This window comes from Mytilus edulis, chromosome 5 (assembly GCF_963676685.1).
Source record: "Mytilus edulis chromosome 5, xbMytEdul2.2, whole genome shotgun sequence".
Taxonomy (NCBI): Eukaryota; Metazoa; Mollusca; class Bivalvia; order Mytilida; family Mytilidae; genus Mytilus; species Mytilus edulis.
The window spans coordinates 35,937,305-35,952,059 of record NC_092348.1 but is presented as its reverse complement, the minus strand read 5'-3'; the positions used below and the strand labels follow the sequence as shown (position 1 = coordinate 35,952,059).

The following is a 14,755-nucleotide window of genomic DNA, read 5'->3' as shown; positions in this document are numbered from 1 at the left end:
CTGGTGGAGTTGGATTTGGATTCAATGTAATCCTTTGATCTGGGCGATATGTGGCTGGTGGAGTAGATGGAGCCAATGGATTGTATGTTGGTGCTTGAGTAGGTTCAACATAGGGCACAAATGGAGTTGTCTTCCTTGAATCACATACAACTGTTTTACAACAGAAATCTTTGGAATCTTGTGTAAGGGTACAGGTTGGTGGTAAAGCAGCTGGGAAAGTTGGACATCTAAAAAATAAAATTATTAAATTTTAAACCAAACAACCAACTCAACTTTGATCTTGAAAAAAAAGAAAACAACACGTTTATATATAATTGCATGCGTCCAAAGCGCTTTTCTGAATTTACCTTCATCAGGAATGTAGTGGGGTCTGCCTTCTGTAACTGAATATAATTATATGGGGTAGGTTTTTTTAAATAATAAATAAAATGATCTTAAACAAAGACTTTTCTATTTTATCAGTTTACATGTATCCTTGAATTGTGAGTTTTCATGCTATTAAGAATGCATTGTGATGTCACAATTTCCATTGAAAAAGCATGTGAAGTACAAATTCAAATATGAAGTATGAAAACCTATGATTTGACTATACCTTTCACTACAAGTGTAAAATCCAGTCATACCATCTTCACATACACAGTTATATTTACAGCCATCTTGCCATTGTTGTCCAGTCTTGTACTGAACACCATTGTATACACAGTAATCTGAAAATATCAATTTTTAAACATGGAGTTGACTACAAATAAAAAAACAAAACTATTTAAAAGTCTAAAATCTTTTTATTTATAAACCAAATTTATTTCATTTTAAATAATGATCAAATCTTGTTAACATCATAAGGTATATAAAGATATATAATTGAGTACATGTTGATTTTTAATAATATTAATATTTTGGTACTACTTTGTATGGATTTTGTGGGTATTAAGGTGAGCCACAAATTTTGGGTTCAACAAAATAATTACAAATTAATTATTGGTCAGTAAGAATTTGTTGAAACCACAAAATTAGGTATCCACAAAGATGCATTACCTCATTGCATAAAAGTGTATATAAACAAAAATAAACAATCCACAGTAAGTGATTATTAAAATTATAACCTAATAAACAATAAACATCATTTTTGGGAAAAGAGAAATGATTATTTAAAGCTGTTATGTTAATACTTGCAAGTTAAAGGTTTGGTTGGCTTGTTTGTTTACTTGTATAAATGTTTTTTCAAGCTTTGTTATTAGGATTGACATATGCATACGCACTCAATAGATACGTGGGGCTTCAACTTGTATGATTGCTTTACTTCCAATAACATGTCAATCTTAATAACAATGCTTGAGCAAATATCTATACAAACAAAGCAGGCAAGTCACCCATACCTTTAACTTGCAAGCATAAGAATAACAGCTTTAAAATTGCTGTTTGTATACTCACTTGGCCTTGGTGCTGGTGTTGGAGCTTTGGTACTTGGAGTTGGATTAAATGTTATACCAATTTGTGGGCTCAGAGTAGGTCCAGTTCCTGGTTGTCCAGGTTGCACTGTATTAAGTGGGTTTGGTGCTAGTGTGTTGACAACGTTTGGTCTAAATGTTGGTCCAGGTGTTGGTTGTGGTGTAACAGTACCATAGCCTGTAACTTTGCCTGTTGGAGCTGTGAATATCACTGGTGATCCAGAAGGTCCTGGGGTTTGATTTTGAGGAATGCATGATGGTATCTTCACAAAAAAAGTAATAAATATTTAAATCAATTTTTACATACATATATCTGACTGAACACAGTGAGGAATATTAAAAAAATAGCACTGTAAAATCAGATATTAATTGTTAACTTATTATCACGATTTTTAATACAAGACATGAATTAATTATTGGGATTTAATGAAACTATGTATACAGATATATTTATCCAATATCCAAATGCAAGTGTTTATTACTTTTACAAATATTATTATACTCACAAAGTTGTATTATTCGCAATAAATTTTTAATTGACTTTATTTTTTGTCACAATCAAGCAACATTTCGTCTTTAAATTCTTAATTCAAATGTATTACATTTGGTTAAATATTAGTTAAAGAATTAAAAAACAAGAATGTGTCTAAAGTACACGGATGCCCCACTCGCACTATCATTTTCCATGTTCAATGGACCGTGAAATTGGGTAAAAATTCTAATTTGACATTAAAATTAGAAAGATCATACCATAGGAAACATGTGTACTAAGTTTCAAGTTGATTGGACTTCAACTTCATCAAAAACTACCATGACCAAAAACTTTAACCTGAAGCGGGACAGACGGACGGACGGACGAACGAACAGACGGACGAACTGACACACAGACAAGAAAACATAATGCCCCTCTACTATCGTAGGTGGGGCATAAAAAATGTTTGAATCTTATCTAATTGTTCAAAGTTTACCTGACAACAGACTGGGTCATTTGGATCTGGTACCATTGTACATCCTGCAGAAATAGTATCATAAGTTGTACATCTCTGACGACATCGTATATAACCTGTCATACCATTCTCACAAATACACACTTTGTCACAGCCATCGTACCATTGTTGTCCTTGTGTGTATGGTACACCCTTGTATACACAAACATCTGCAAAAATTTTGTTATATTCGTATGTAGGAGAAGTTTTGTTTCATCAAAATGGTCAGTAAAAATACTTTGGTCCCAAGTCAAAGTGAACTGCAGTTCTTTAGCAGTTAATTAGCATTCACAGTTCCCACTTGACAGCAGTTATTTGGCAGTTTATTAGCAGTTTATTAGCATTCACAGTTACCAAATATAAGGCAATGATTAATTTGCATAAAGGCATTCCAATAGCATTCCATAGCTGTTTCTTAGCAGTTTATTTAGCCTTCACAGTTCTTTGGCAGTTATTTTTAACGAAAAATTTAAATGAAATCTGAATATTCATGAGAACTGCTATAATAACAGCTATCAAATAATGAATATTCATGAGAACTGCTATAATAACAACTGTCAATAATGAATATTCATGCCAACTGCTAAGTTTTACATCCTAATATGGTTTTATAAACTGCTAATAACTGCTGTGGAATGCTATTAGATCTGCCAAAAGTTGCAATAGTAATACAAAGGCGACACATGAATACTGGTAATCAATATACAGTGTACAAGATATGAAATCTAAAATTATTAAAATTCTAATATTTTACTGTAAGTCTTATGTGAAATTTCAAAAAGTTGTACTTAAACTTATATTTGTAATTAGAGCAATAACTATACAATCTAATAACAGACTTAATTTTAAGGGAATGTAAAAAAAAAAAAGAGTAGCTTTTACTTAAGCTGGTCTTAAGACCCTTTATTAATTATATAAGTGGCCGTAATGATATAGGAACAATTAAAAATGCACTTTAATTATCAAAACTTTTAAAAAAGAGCTATTACTGCTAAGAGGCTTATCACTACCTTGACTAAGTGATTTTCAAATAAGAAGTTATTTCATTGTTATCATTATTTTATTACCAAACATGCCAAATGTACTGTTTTTATTCTATTAAATGTGGACCAAAAGACAACAGTTATATCCTCTTTCTCTTGGAATTTTAAACAAATAAATTCTTGATACATGTAATATATATTATGTTTCTTTTTTCTGAAACAAACTAGAGTAAAATTATATATTATAAATTAATTTCATTAAATTGATTGTTTCGACAATTTTAACCAATCAGCTATTTGCAGTCTAGGTTTACCTATGAATTCCCTCCCCCTTTTTTGAACTCTCGAATATGATTAGATTTGGGTTTTTTAACAAAATAATAGATTAAAATAATCATATCTATTTTTTTCAAATAACATCTTGAACTGTAAGTATATGTATGCTAGTATTCTAATACAATCCTGTCAACATCAGATATTCTATTTAAGTAAACAACTATCCCCCCTTTTTGTGGGCTTTCTGTATGATTTATGTTTCCCCCAACAAAGTTATGTCAGAATATACACAAGCATTAACTGTAACTTTCAACTTACTGTACTGCAGGTGTGTAAAAGTATTCAATTCATCCAAAATTAAGCTTATAAATGACAAAAATACAGTTTTTCACTAGCAAGTATTTCCACACAACATGGAGCCAAAATGCACATTTGAAAATGATCAAATTATCTTCAAATAAATGTTTAACTTCAAGCTGAAAACATAGCCAGATCCAAGCATTTTTATAACAAAGATTAATAGGTCAACTGCTATCGAACTGCTGTCATAACTGTTGTCCTGACTGCTAAGAGGAATGCTAAGATCATGAAGATGAATGCTAAGACGAATGCTAAGTCGAATGCTAAGATGAATGCTAAGACGAATGCTAAGCCGAATGCTAAGAAATGGTGAATTGTGGCAGTTTTTCAAACTGCTATTAGATTGAATGCTTAGAACAGCTAAAGGACTGCTAAAAATATGAAGAACTGGCAAATAACAGCTAATAATAGCAGTTCAGTTTGACTTGGGGTAATATAATTTTGTAAATATGAAAGTAGAATTTGATAGGGACACAGATAACCATATATCGGTTGATTTTATGTCCTTTATATATACATTGTACTGGAAAAATGGGAAGCTTTTTTATTTGACAAGAAATATATTCCACCAACCAAAAACATATGACAAATAAAAATATTTTCGAGATACCTGAAAACAAACCTAATTCTTGCCGCCATTTAGTGCTGGAAGATGATTTATGACAAATATGCTTTAAGTTTGAAACTTTGAGTTATAAAATTTTACAACAGAACTGACGTATTAGTACAATTACTTACGTGGTGTTGGAGATGGAGTTGGTTGAGTAAATTGTGGATTCGGCTTTTCTGTAGGATTAACATGTGGTGCTTGGGTTACCACTACTGGTGGTTTTCGTGTTGGTTGTCCAGTATATGGTATTGGTGGGTTTGTTTGTCCTAATGGTGGTGATACAGTTTGTTGATTTGGTCGTAGTGTTGGTCCTGGTGTGGGTTGTGGTGTTGGTTGAGGAGTGACAACTGGATTACACTGTACTACTTTGCAACATGGGTTTCGTGGATCTGACACCAGATGGCAGTAAGATGGTCTTGGGAAGTTAGAGTAATCTTGACATCTAAACAAAATAAATATTTACTTTGTACTTCAATTGTTTCCATATTCAAATATTAGTTTCTTTTTAAGCTTGACATACTTTTGAAGGCTGCAAAGTTTCAAACATTTCAATCAGATGATAAGTCACCTGCATCAAAAAGTATGATGAGGGGTGTGGCTTAACACCTTGACTACACACGAGGGTCTCAAAGGTTAACATCAAAAAGTATGATGAGGGGTGTGGCTTAACACCTTGACTACACACGAGGGTCTCAAAGGTTAACATCAAAAAGTATGATGAGGGGTGTGGCTTAACACCTTGACTACACACGAGGGTCTCAAAGGTTAACATCAAAAAGTATGATGAGGGGTGTGGCTTAACACCTTGACTACACACGAGGGTCTCAAAGGTTAACATCAAAAAGTATGATGAGGGGTGTGGCTTAACACCTTGACTACACACGAGGGTCTCAAAGGTTAACATCAAAAAGTATGATGAGGGGTGTGGCTTAACACCTTGACTACACACAAGGGTCTCAAAGGTTAACATCAAAAAGTATGATGAGGGGTGTGGCTTAACACCTTGACTACACACGAGGGTCTCAAAGGTTAACATCAGAAAGTATGATGAGGGGTGTGGCTTAACACCTTGACTACACACGAGGGTCTCAAAGGTTAACATCAAAAAGTATGATGAGGGGTGTGGCTTAACACCTTGACTTCACATGAGGGTCTCAAAAAGATTACATTAATTAAAGAAAAAGAGGCCTGGATTGTTGCTTCAACCAAAAGTATCCAATTGGTTTTTTGAAAAGATGCCTCTAATTCAGTTTTAAGAAACCTGGGTTCAGAAGCTTCCTGTAAGCAACAACCATTTTTAATTTATCAATGCATGATGGGAAATAAAAAAAAAATTATAAATGAATCTAAATTTGGCAATAATTAAGTATACATACTTGCTGGAACACCTGTATCTTCCTGTCATCTGATCCATACATTCACACTCCAGTGAACATCCATCGTCCCATTTCTGTCCCTGTGTATGAGCAACTCCTTTGTACATACAATTCTCTACAAAATACAACACACACAAATTGAAAATAACTCAGGGTAATTGTTATTGAAAAAACCTTTTCAAAGGTATCTACTATCCCAAACATACACGACTGATGTTCAAATTGAAAAGGAAAACCTTACATATCATGCCATGTGCTTTATAACAATTTTAGCTAATATTTTTATGTTTCATATTCTTAACCAGACTTGTATATACTTGACATCATTCCTAATTAATTTTACTTATAACCTTAGGTAACACCTTTAAGAGATAAAATTGAGAATGGAAATGGGGAATGTGTCAAAGAGACAACAACCCGACCAAATAAAAAACAACAGCAGAGGGTCACCAACAGGTCTTCAATGTAGCGAGAAATTCCCGCACCCGGAGGCGTCCTTCAGCTGGCCCCTAAACAAATATATACTAGTCCAGTGATAATGAACGCCATACTAATTTCCAAATTGTACACAAGAAACTAAAATTAAAATCATACAAGACTAACAAAGGCCAGAGGCTCCTGACTTGTGACAGGCTCAAAAATGCGGCGGGATTTTATAAGACAACAAAACTGATCAAAAGAAATACACACGTAACAATACTGTGGATTCATTTATTTTCGTGGGTACCAACTTTCATGGATTGAGGAAAACTTGCATTTTCGTGGATATTTTATTTTGTTGTTTTAACAAAGCCTGCATATATTTGTTCAGAAAACTTGTAATTCGTTGAACATTTAAATTTGTGGTTCCCCAGTACCCACAAAATCAACAAAAATTGGTATCCAACGTATAATAATGAATCCACAATATCGTATGTTACAGTCTCATTTAATGAAAAGATTTTTTAATTATAAATAGTTGGATTACCTGTTATACATGAACATTGTGTTCACCATAGAATAGACACTTAGTCTATTCATTTTTAAACCTGACTTAATATGTGATTCCATAATTACTTGATAATGATTTACAAAATTTCACAAACTCTGGTGGATAGCCAATGGCAATGATATATGTCTTTTCATTCTTTATTTATTGATTTATTTTCAATACTGTATCATACCTGAGTATCCTGTTTTGATTGGAGTTGGTAGTGTAAATGTATACGGTGTTGGTGGTTGTGTCGGTTGGGGAGATGGTGTTGGTTGGTTTGGATACGATGTTGGATTTGGAGTTGGTACATATAATGTAGGAGGTGTCATGACATCTGGTGTACAAATTGGTTTCTTACAACAAACATCATTGGGATCTGTTGTTAGACTGCATCCTTGTGGTAACTGTGGCCATTGTGGACATCTACAAAATAAAATAATACTGTCAGGTATAAATCTATTCAAGTCTTCATGGTACATCTGCTTTGGTGGTATGTGTTGAAAATTGATATCCCACAAATATTAATGAATCCACAAACAAAATGTTAACAACAAACAAAAAAACTAAAGAAGTTTGGTTGGTACAAAAAAATTCTGTCAAATAGAAAACTTCCTGACCATTACTGTGAGATTACATACCTGTCGTCACATCTGTAGAAGCCAGTCATTGAGTCTTCACAGATACAACGAAGATCACAGCCATCATTCCATGTCTGACCTTGTTTAAACTGTACTCCATTGTATACACAGTACGCTGCAATATTAAATTTTGACTGAGAACAATGTTTCAATAAATATGATCATATTAAAACAATATCTGGAACAATGTCAGAATAATATTTTCTTTGAATATAACCTAGAACAACATAGGAGCTATTTAAAACACTTAGATGACTAGCTTGCTTTTGGTCACAGCTGATACTGAATATATCTTAAGTGTGAGTTGACAGAGATCTATTATTCGGAAAACAGAAAGTGGATGAGAGATGAATCTGAAAATGAGTTACAGAGTATTAAAAGCATGAATACCAAATTTCAGGATACTTTAATTTCATGTTACAGACATACAGACAAATGGATAAAAAGAGGTAAACCAGTATACCCTATCTTTTTGGAGTAGGGTGTAATAAATATCAGTATTCTCTGACCATACCATACATGGCTTTCTACATATATTTAGATCAATAATTTAAGGAATTTTAAATTAATATGATTTGCAGTACATGTATACAAGATTTTAGAATTCAAATGTGTCAAAACAGAAAATGGGTACTTAACTCATTGAATAATTGATAATGATTGCTGACTCACTTGGTTTTTGTGTTGAAACAAAGACTTTAGGTGTTGGTGGTGTCAAGGTGAGAGGATTAGGAGATGTTGGTGGTGGACAGTATGGTTTCTGACAACAAGGATTGGAATAGTCCATTATCAATCTACATCCTGGTTGAAGATTAGAGTATGTAGGGCATCTGTAATGAAAAACATACATTATGCTCAAACATTTTTTTTCAATATTGACAAATACAAATGTACCAGTTCTCGGTTTTTGAAATTTAATTTATTAAAAGAAAAAAATATTCTTATAAAAGCTATCAACAGTAATATCCTATATCGTCATACTTGCCAACCTCTGACAATAGGAAATCATGTCATGCATGACATGACATGACATGTCAAAAAGCGTGTGACGTATAGCAGACTTTTTAATATGAATGTGGTAATGTTCATTATTTCACATTATACAATTTGTCATTATTAAAAAACAATATATATTCTTCTGTAAACTTTTATTGTATCCAACAGTGGTCTGTTATGTTGCTTATTCTTTTGAAGCAGCACCACTAGGTACATATTCAAAATAACTGCCAAAACTACTTGAAAAAGCGTGTATTACACACGAATATCATGTCACTTGGCAAGTATCATGAGTATGTATATCCTATCATTTATTTTTCTATGCAATATTATAAATTTATTTTCAAATAATTCTGATTTAAATACAGAAACCTGTGTCCTCGCTATTTTTTCAAGGATCTGAAAACGCTCTATTCTACTTTCTGGTCCAACTTCATTTAGGGATCTTTAGGTTTTGTCATAAATAGAATTTGGAGGCAGATATTCATTGGTTAATATTAAATTTAATAAAAGTTATCAGAAAAGAAAGAAGGAGTGTTGTCAAATCATTGAAAGTGAAACTTGGAAGATGGATCTATTTTCACATCAGATTGAAATCAAATTACCTGATATATATATCTCTTTTATCGCTATTTTACGAAATTTTCCTTTGATCTTACTGACTGAAAACTTCCTATTTCAGCACAGTAGAGTGATATGAAAATTCATCGTTAGAAACTAAGAGTGCACATGCTGTCATTAATAAAATTAACAACGTCTTCATAGGTAAAATAGCAATAAACAGATTAACATTGGTCATCTAAACTCGATAGCTTTTCTCACTTTCGCCATACCAGCTCAAGTGAGCAAATCAATGTCATTGAGATGGCCATCAATAATCTATAAGTACTAAATAAAACATTAGTTAAAACTCACTTTTCTGTGCATCTGTAGTTTCCTAGATCATCTAGACACATACAATCATACTGGCATCCATCTTGCCATTTCTGGCCCTTGCTGTAGGTTTTAGCCTTGTATATACAATAATTGCCTAAAAAATAACAACGTTAAAATACATGTTTTTTTTAACTCAAACCCATACATATAAAAAAAAAAAAAAGAAGATGTGATATGTTACCAATGTTTATTCAGAACTTGTTATATACTTTACACATTTGTACTGTTGAAGGCAGATTTTTGTTATTGCATCACTGTCTCACTAATGTCTTTCCCATTTTTTAAAATTTTTTAATAAGAGAGCAGAAGTAAAACTAAGGTGGATTCATTTATTTTCGTGGGTATTAATTTTCATGGATACACGAAAATTTCCTTTTTACAAATATCTGATTTCAAGTTTTTTTTCAAAAGTTTGCTTTACAAGCTTAAAGAAAATTAGACATTCATTAAACATATAAATTCATCTGTTCCCACAAAATTAGGTATTCCACGAATAGTAGTGATCAACCGTACCTCATAAGGTAGACCTAACATACCAAGAGATTTGATACTTACTTTTATATATTGGTGGTTGAGTGACTGTTGGTTGTGGTGATGGTGTTGATATTTTTGGTTGTGTTGGTAATGGATAAGGTGTGGGTGCTGGGGTTTCTCCTGGTCTATAGGTCCTGGTAATTGGTGGGTAGAATGTTGGTGTCACATTGGGATTAACGTTAACATTGGGTCTTTGAGTTGTTCTTGGTGTTGGAGCAGGAGTAGCAACTCCACCAGAGAATATCTTTGGTGGTTGTGTCTGGTATGGTGGAAAAGTTTGACCTGGTGGTGGTGTCTGACCTGGTATTGGTGTACATACAGGAACTTTACAACACAGTGGGTCTGTGGGGTCTGGCTGTAATGTACAGGTTGGATCAGACTGTTGTGCAAATGTAGGGCACCTAAAAAAGATCATACATTGTATATTCATACATAAAATTGAGAAATAATTGCTGCAAGCTATACTTTATTGTAGTTTTAACATGGGTAGGCATTATATTCGTGATTATTTTTGCCCGAGCGATAGTGAGGGCTAAAATTACATGAATATAATGCCTACCTATGTTAAAACTACAATAAAGTATAGCTTGCATCAATTATTTCGAATCTGAATAGGATAATTAAGGTAATTTCTATGTCCGATAAGTATAAATGTAAAAGCGTTTGTGTAGGCTCTTCCATGAACCTCCCTTTTTTGTTGGTAAAGAAGCAAACGGCTGGCACTGTCATTTTTTAGAGGGAGGAGTTTGAACAGCCAGCATGGACAGTTGTCGTATCCAGGTCAAATATGTCAATTTCGGAATGCAACACATTACAGTCATAATAAATGAATTAGTAACATCATGTGTACCATTAAGAGTTTGAAAGTGTTTTAAAGTTAAGGAAATATATTAAGTGCATGATAACTTGATTAAATTCATTATTCTGAAGAAGTCAATATACGCATGTGCAAACAAATTTTATTGGATTTAGGGCATGGGCTTGTTCACAAAGCGAAAGAAGCACGTCATATTAGAATTGAAATTTAAGGAATGGCTTTAAATAGACATTTATGTTGTTGTCTGCTCTTTTGTCAGGATGTTTGTTGTCTCTTTGACACATTCCCCATTTCCATTCTCAATTTTATTTGTGCAAACAATTATAAAATTAATAGCTTAACTCTTACAATTTTAGAATTTACAAGTAAACCGACAATATCAGGAATTATCAATTCATTGATTTCAAGAATCAGCATTACAATTATACCTTCAATTTCAGAACTAACAATTCATCCTACAACATAAGCGACAATCATTCTTAACTTTATACTAACCTATTGTTACATCTGTATACTCCAGTAATGCCATCTTCACAGACACAAGAGTAATCACATCCATCGTACCACTGTTGTCCCTGGGAGTAGGCAATACCCTTATAAACACATACATCTAGAAAAATAACATTCAAATATTGCAATGTAGCCTTTGTAAATACATACAAGTACAAAAATATATTCTAATGTAGTACAAGTCTAAAAGGCACTGAAATTCAAATACGCGATCTTGTCACCACATAATCCACTAACCATTATGCAGTGTAAATTTGCTTATCTGTTAAACAATTGCAATAGTTAATTTAAAATTCAGAAATTATTTATCATTGCGATTTTTAAGAAAGGTGAAAAAAGTGAGATTGATTATTGCAAGTTCATGAAAATGCATTCAGGTACATGCATATGTCTATCAGAATGTGAGTTGTGATACTCACCCAGTCACAATATTCACATTAACAAAAACCTCGCAATATATTTTTTACTTTTACAGTAAAATGACAAAAGCACATTATACTGCAATCAGCTATTTTACTATACAAATAAAGCTATACGTATAAACGTTAGCTTTATACGTCAATGACCTCAACTAACCTATAAGCCCTGCCTACTTACTGGAACTACTGTATTTCGTCAACAATGTCATGTCACAACCATGACATGTCACAACCATGACATGTCACAACCATGACATGTCACAATCATGACAACGTGTAGTAACAATAAGTTTAAACTTGTTACATGTCTTCAAATTGGTAATTTACATACCATGTATTAAATGTTATTATTAAGTTCATTTTCTCCTTCTAATTCCTTAAAAATGTCAATGTATTACCGCCTGGACTTTAAGAGTTACTACGCTTACAGGGAAATACCCCAAAATGGTACCACAAGAGGGAAATTCAAAACACGTTTTTTAACAAAAAAATTGTGACATATTTTTTTTTATGTTTTTTTTTCTTTTTATCGATTTCAGTATAAATCCAATATACGTATGAAATTTATTAGTACTCACCACGAAACGGGGAAATGCTCGATAGAACCTCGCATTTCCTCCCATTTCTTAGCCTCATACAAATTAATTTCATATTTCAAGACAATATACGTATATTGGCTAAATGTGTGTGTGACCTTTAAATGTGACATGTATCACAAAGCCTGAAAAAGTAAGAAGGTCTACTTACTTATTGGCTGTGTTGGTTGTGGTTGTGGAGTTGGTCTTTGTGTTGGTTGAACTGTCCTTTGTGGAATATGTTGTGGTGTTATATGTGGAGGTTGTGTTGGCTGACCAGTGTATGGTTTTGGACTTGGTGTTGGTGGACCATGATATGGTGTTGGACTTGGTGTTGGTTGACCATTGTATGGTGTTGGAGCTTGTGTTGGTTGACCAGTGTATGGAGTTGGACTTGGTGTTGGTTGACCAGTGTATGGGAGTGGGCTTGGTGTTGGTTGACCGGTTGGGTTTTGGGTGGGTAAGTTATAACATTCAGGTATTTGGCAACATGGTTTTCTTGGATTCTTGACCAGTCTGCAGGTGTTAGGGATATCTGTGTAGACTGGGCATCTACAAGAAAAAATGTTTTATATATCAATGAGATTACACTATAATTAATAATCCATAGACTTTTGAAACTGTAATTGCAATCTCAATATTTTCAAAATTATCGAAATTTTCAACACTTCCTCTTTATTGAAAAAAAAAATGCCATCCTCAAAAATTGTATTTTGAATTATATTAATTGAGCTGTTATCTAAGGCATTTTCTTTACAATAAGAATTGATTTCTTAAGGACAGTTCTTAATTAATATTTCAAATTTTGTTGAAACTTTTATGTTTATAAGTAACAAATTAATGTTCTTATTGATTGCTGTATACTAATGCCACATTAGCCTTAAAGTTTATACCATAGTGAGAGTATGTTATATTCATATTCACCAAGGGTTATAGGCATTTGACTATCTTTGACAAAATGCAAACAAAATGGAAACTATTATAGATCACTCATATTCTTTAACCTCATTAAGAAAAAAAAAATATTGCTAAAATCTTACTTTGGAGAACATCTGTATTTTCCTTCATTTGCATTGAAACAAACACAATCAAAGTCACATCCATCTTCAAATGTTTGACCTTGTGAATATTGACGACCTTTGTATATGCAGACACCTACAACAACAACAAATATTAATCATGTGTACATAATATTTCTTTATGATAGTGCTTAACTGAAACTGAATTTCACACAAACCCATAAAAAATAAAACCTCAACAAGCAAATTCTTTTCCTAATTTTCCCAACTCAAGGTGATTAAAAGTTTAATACCTTGTACAGAAAAATGTTTATCTTTTAAGTTTATAAGTCAATCTGTAGATATTTTTAAGTTTTTGTGTGGATGGTTTGCTGTCTCATTGAATTTACATAACCCTCATCTCATTTACATAACCCTCATTGAATTTACATAACCCTCATCTCATTTTACTTATAGACACAAGTAGGAGTCTTGGATTGGGTATTCCATTAAAATGTATGTTGGAGACCTGGGGAGGAGGTACTTCTTATATTTTTAGTGGTATGAGTGTGCCTCAAAACAGGGTTGCTTTTTCATGCCCTCCTGGTTAGAACGGGGTCCCTTTTTCAGGTCTGCTGGTTTGAACAGGGTCGCTTTTTCACGCCCTGCTGGTGAGAACAGGGCCTGTTTTAAAACAAAGTGTTTGTCTAGAACAGGATCACTTATTTAACTTTTTAAGATACAGTCTAGAACCTGGGTCTAGAACAGAATCTATTTTATCGGTCTAAAACAGGGTATACATTTTCTAAGAGTTGAGAGTAGGAAAGGACTTTCAAAATATCCCTAACCAAGAACCATTTTTCAGATAATTGTGTATAATGATAATAGATGCATACTGAAAAAAGACCCATGACCAACATTCAATAATTTAACTTCAAATCTTACCCTCCCACATACATTTTAATGGAATAGCTCTAAGAATACTGAAGACTAAATAAGACAATGTTACAAACAAAAATGGACATTACCTAATTGACCAGGAGTTGGTGTTGGTTGTCCTGGTATTGGTGAAGGTGTTGGTAGATAGACCTTTCCTGTAAACGTGTTTGGTTTCAGTGTTGGTACTGGTGTTGGTCCATAGGATACTCCTGGTTGAGGTACTGGAGTAGTTTGAACACAGAACTGTGCCAGACAACAGGCATCTCTAGGATCTGTCCTCAATGTGCAACCAGCTTGAAGATTTTGATCAATTGAGGCACATCTGATGAAATAACAACCAAAACAATTATTTCTTTTCTAAATAAAGGACATGCACATAAA

General features: G+C 33.1%; 1 protein-coding gene across 3 annotated transcripts in view; it reads right to left on the bottom strand.

Moving 5' to 3' along the window:
* The window catches only part of LOC139523557 (uncharacterized), a 102,605-nt gene that overhangs the window by 63,371 nt on the left and 24,479 nt on the right, over window positions 1–14,755 (bottom strand). For all 3 annotated transcript variants that reach the window (XM_071317674.1, XM_071317675.1, XM_071317676.1), the window contains exons 26-40: window positions 14,464–14,696; window positions 13,478–13,592; window positions 12,610–12,989; window positions 11,429–11,543; window positions 10,138–10,517; window positions 9,562–9,676; window positions 8,323–8,480; window positions 7,651–7,765; window positions 7,203–7,435; window positions 6,040–6,154; window positions 4,792–5,105; window positions 2,417–2,604; window positions 1,432–1,711; window positions 593–707; window positions 1–227 (exon numbers count right to left, since the gene is read on the bottom strand). In XM_071317674.1, coding sequence (XP_071173775.1) covers window positions 1–227; window positions 593–707; window positions 1,432–1,711; window positions 2,417–2,604; window positions 4,792–5,105; window positions 6,040–6,154; window positions 7,203–7,435; window positions 7,651–7,765; window positions 8,323–8,480; window positions 9,562–9,676; window positions 10,138–10,517; window positions 11,429–11,543; window positions 12,610–12,989; window positions 13,478–13,592; window positions 14,464–14,696 — 3,083 coding nt within the window. The remainder of the gene's footprint in view (window positions 228–592; window positions 708–1,431; window positions 1,712–2,416; window positions 2,605–4,791; window positions 5,106–6,039; window positions 6,155–7,202; window positions 7,436–7,650; window positions 7,766–8,322; window positions 8,481–9,561; window positions 9,677–10,137; window positions 10,518–11,428; window positions 11,544–12,609; window positions 12,990–13,477; window positions 13,593–14,463; window positions 14,697–14,755) is intronic.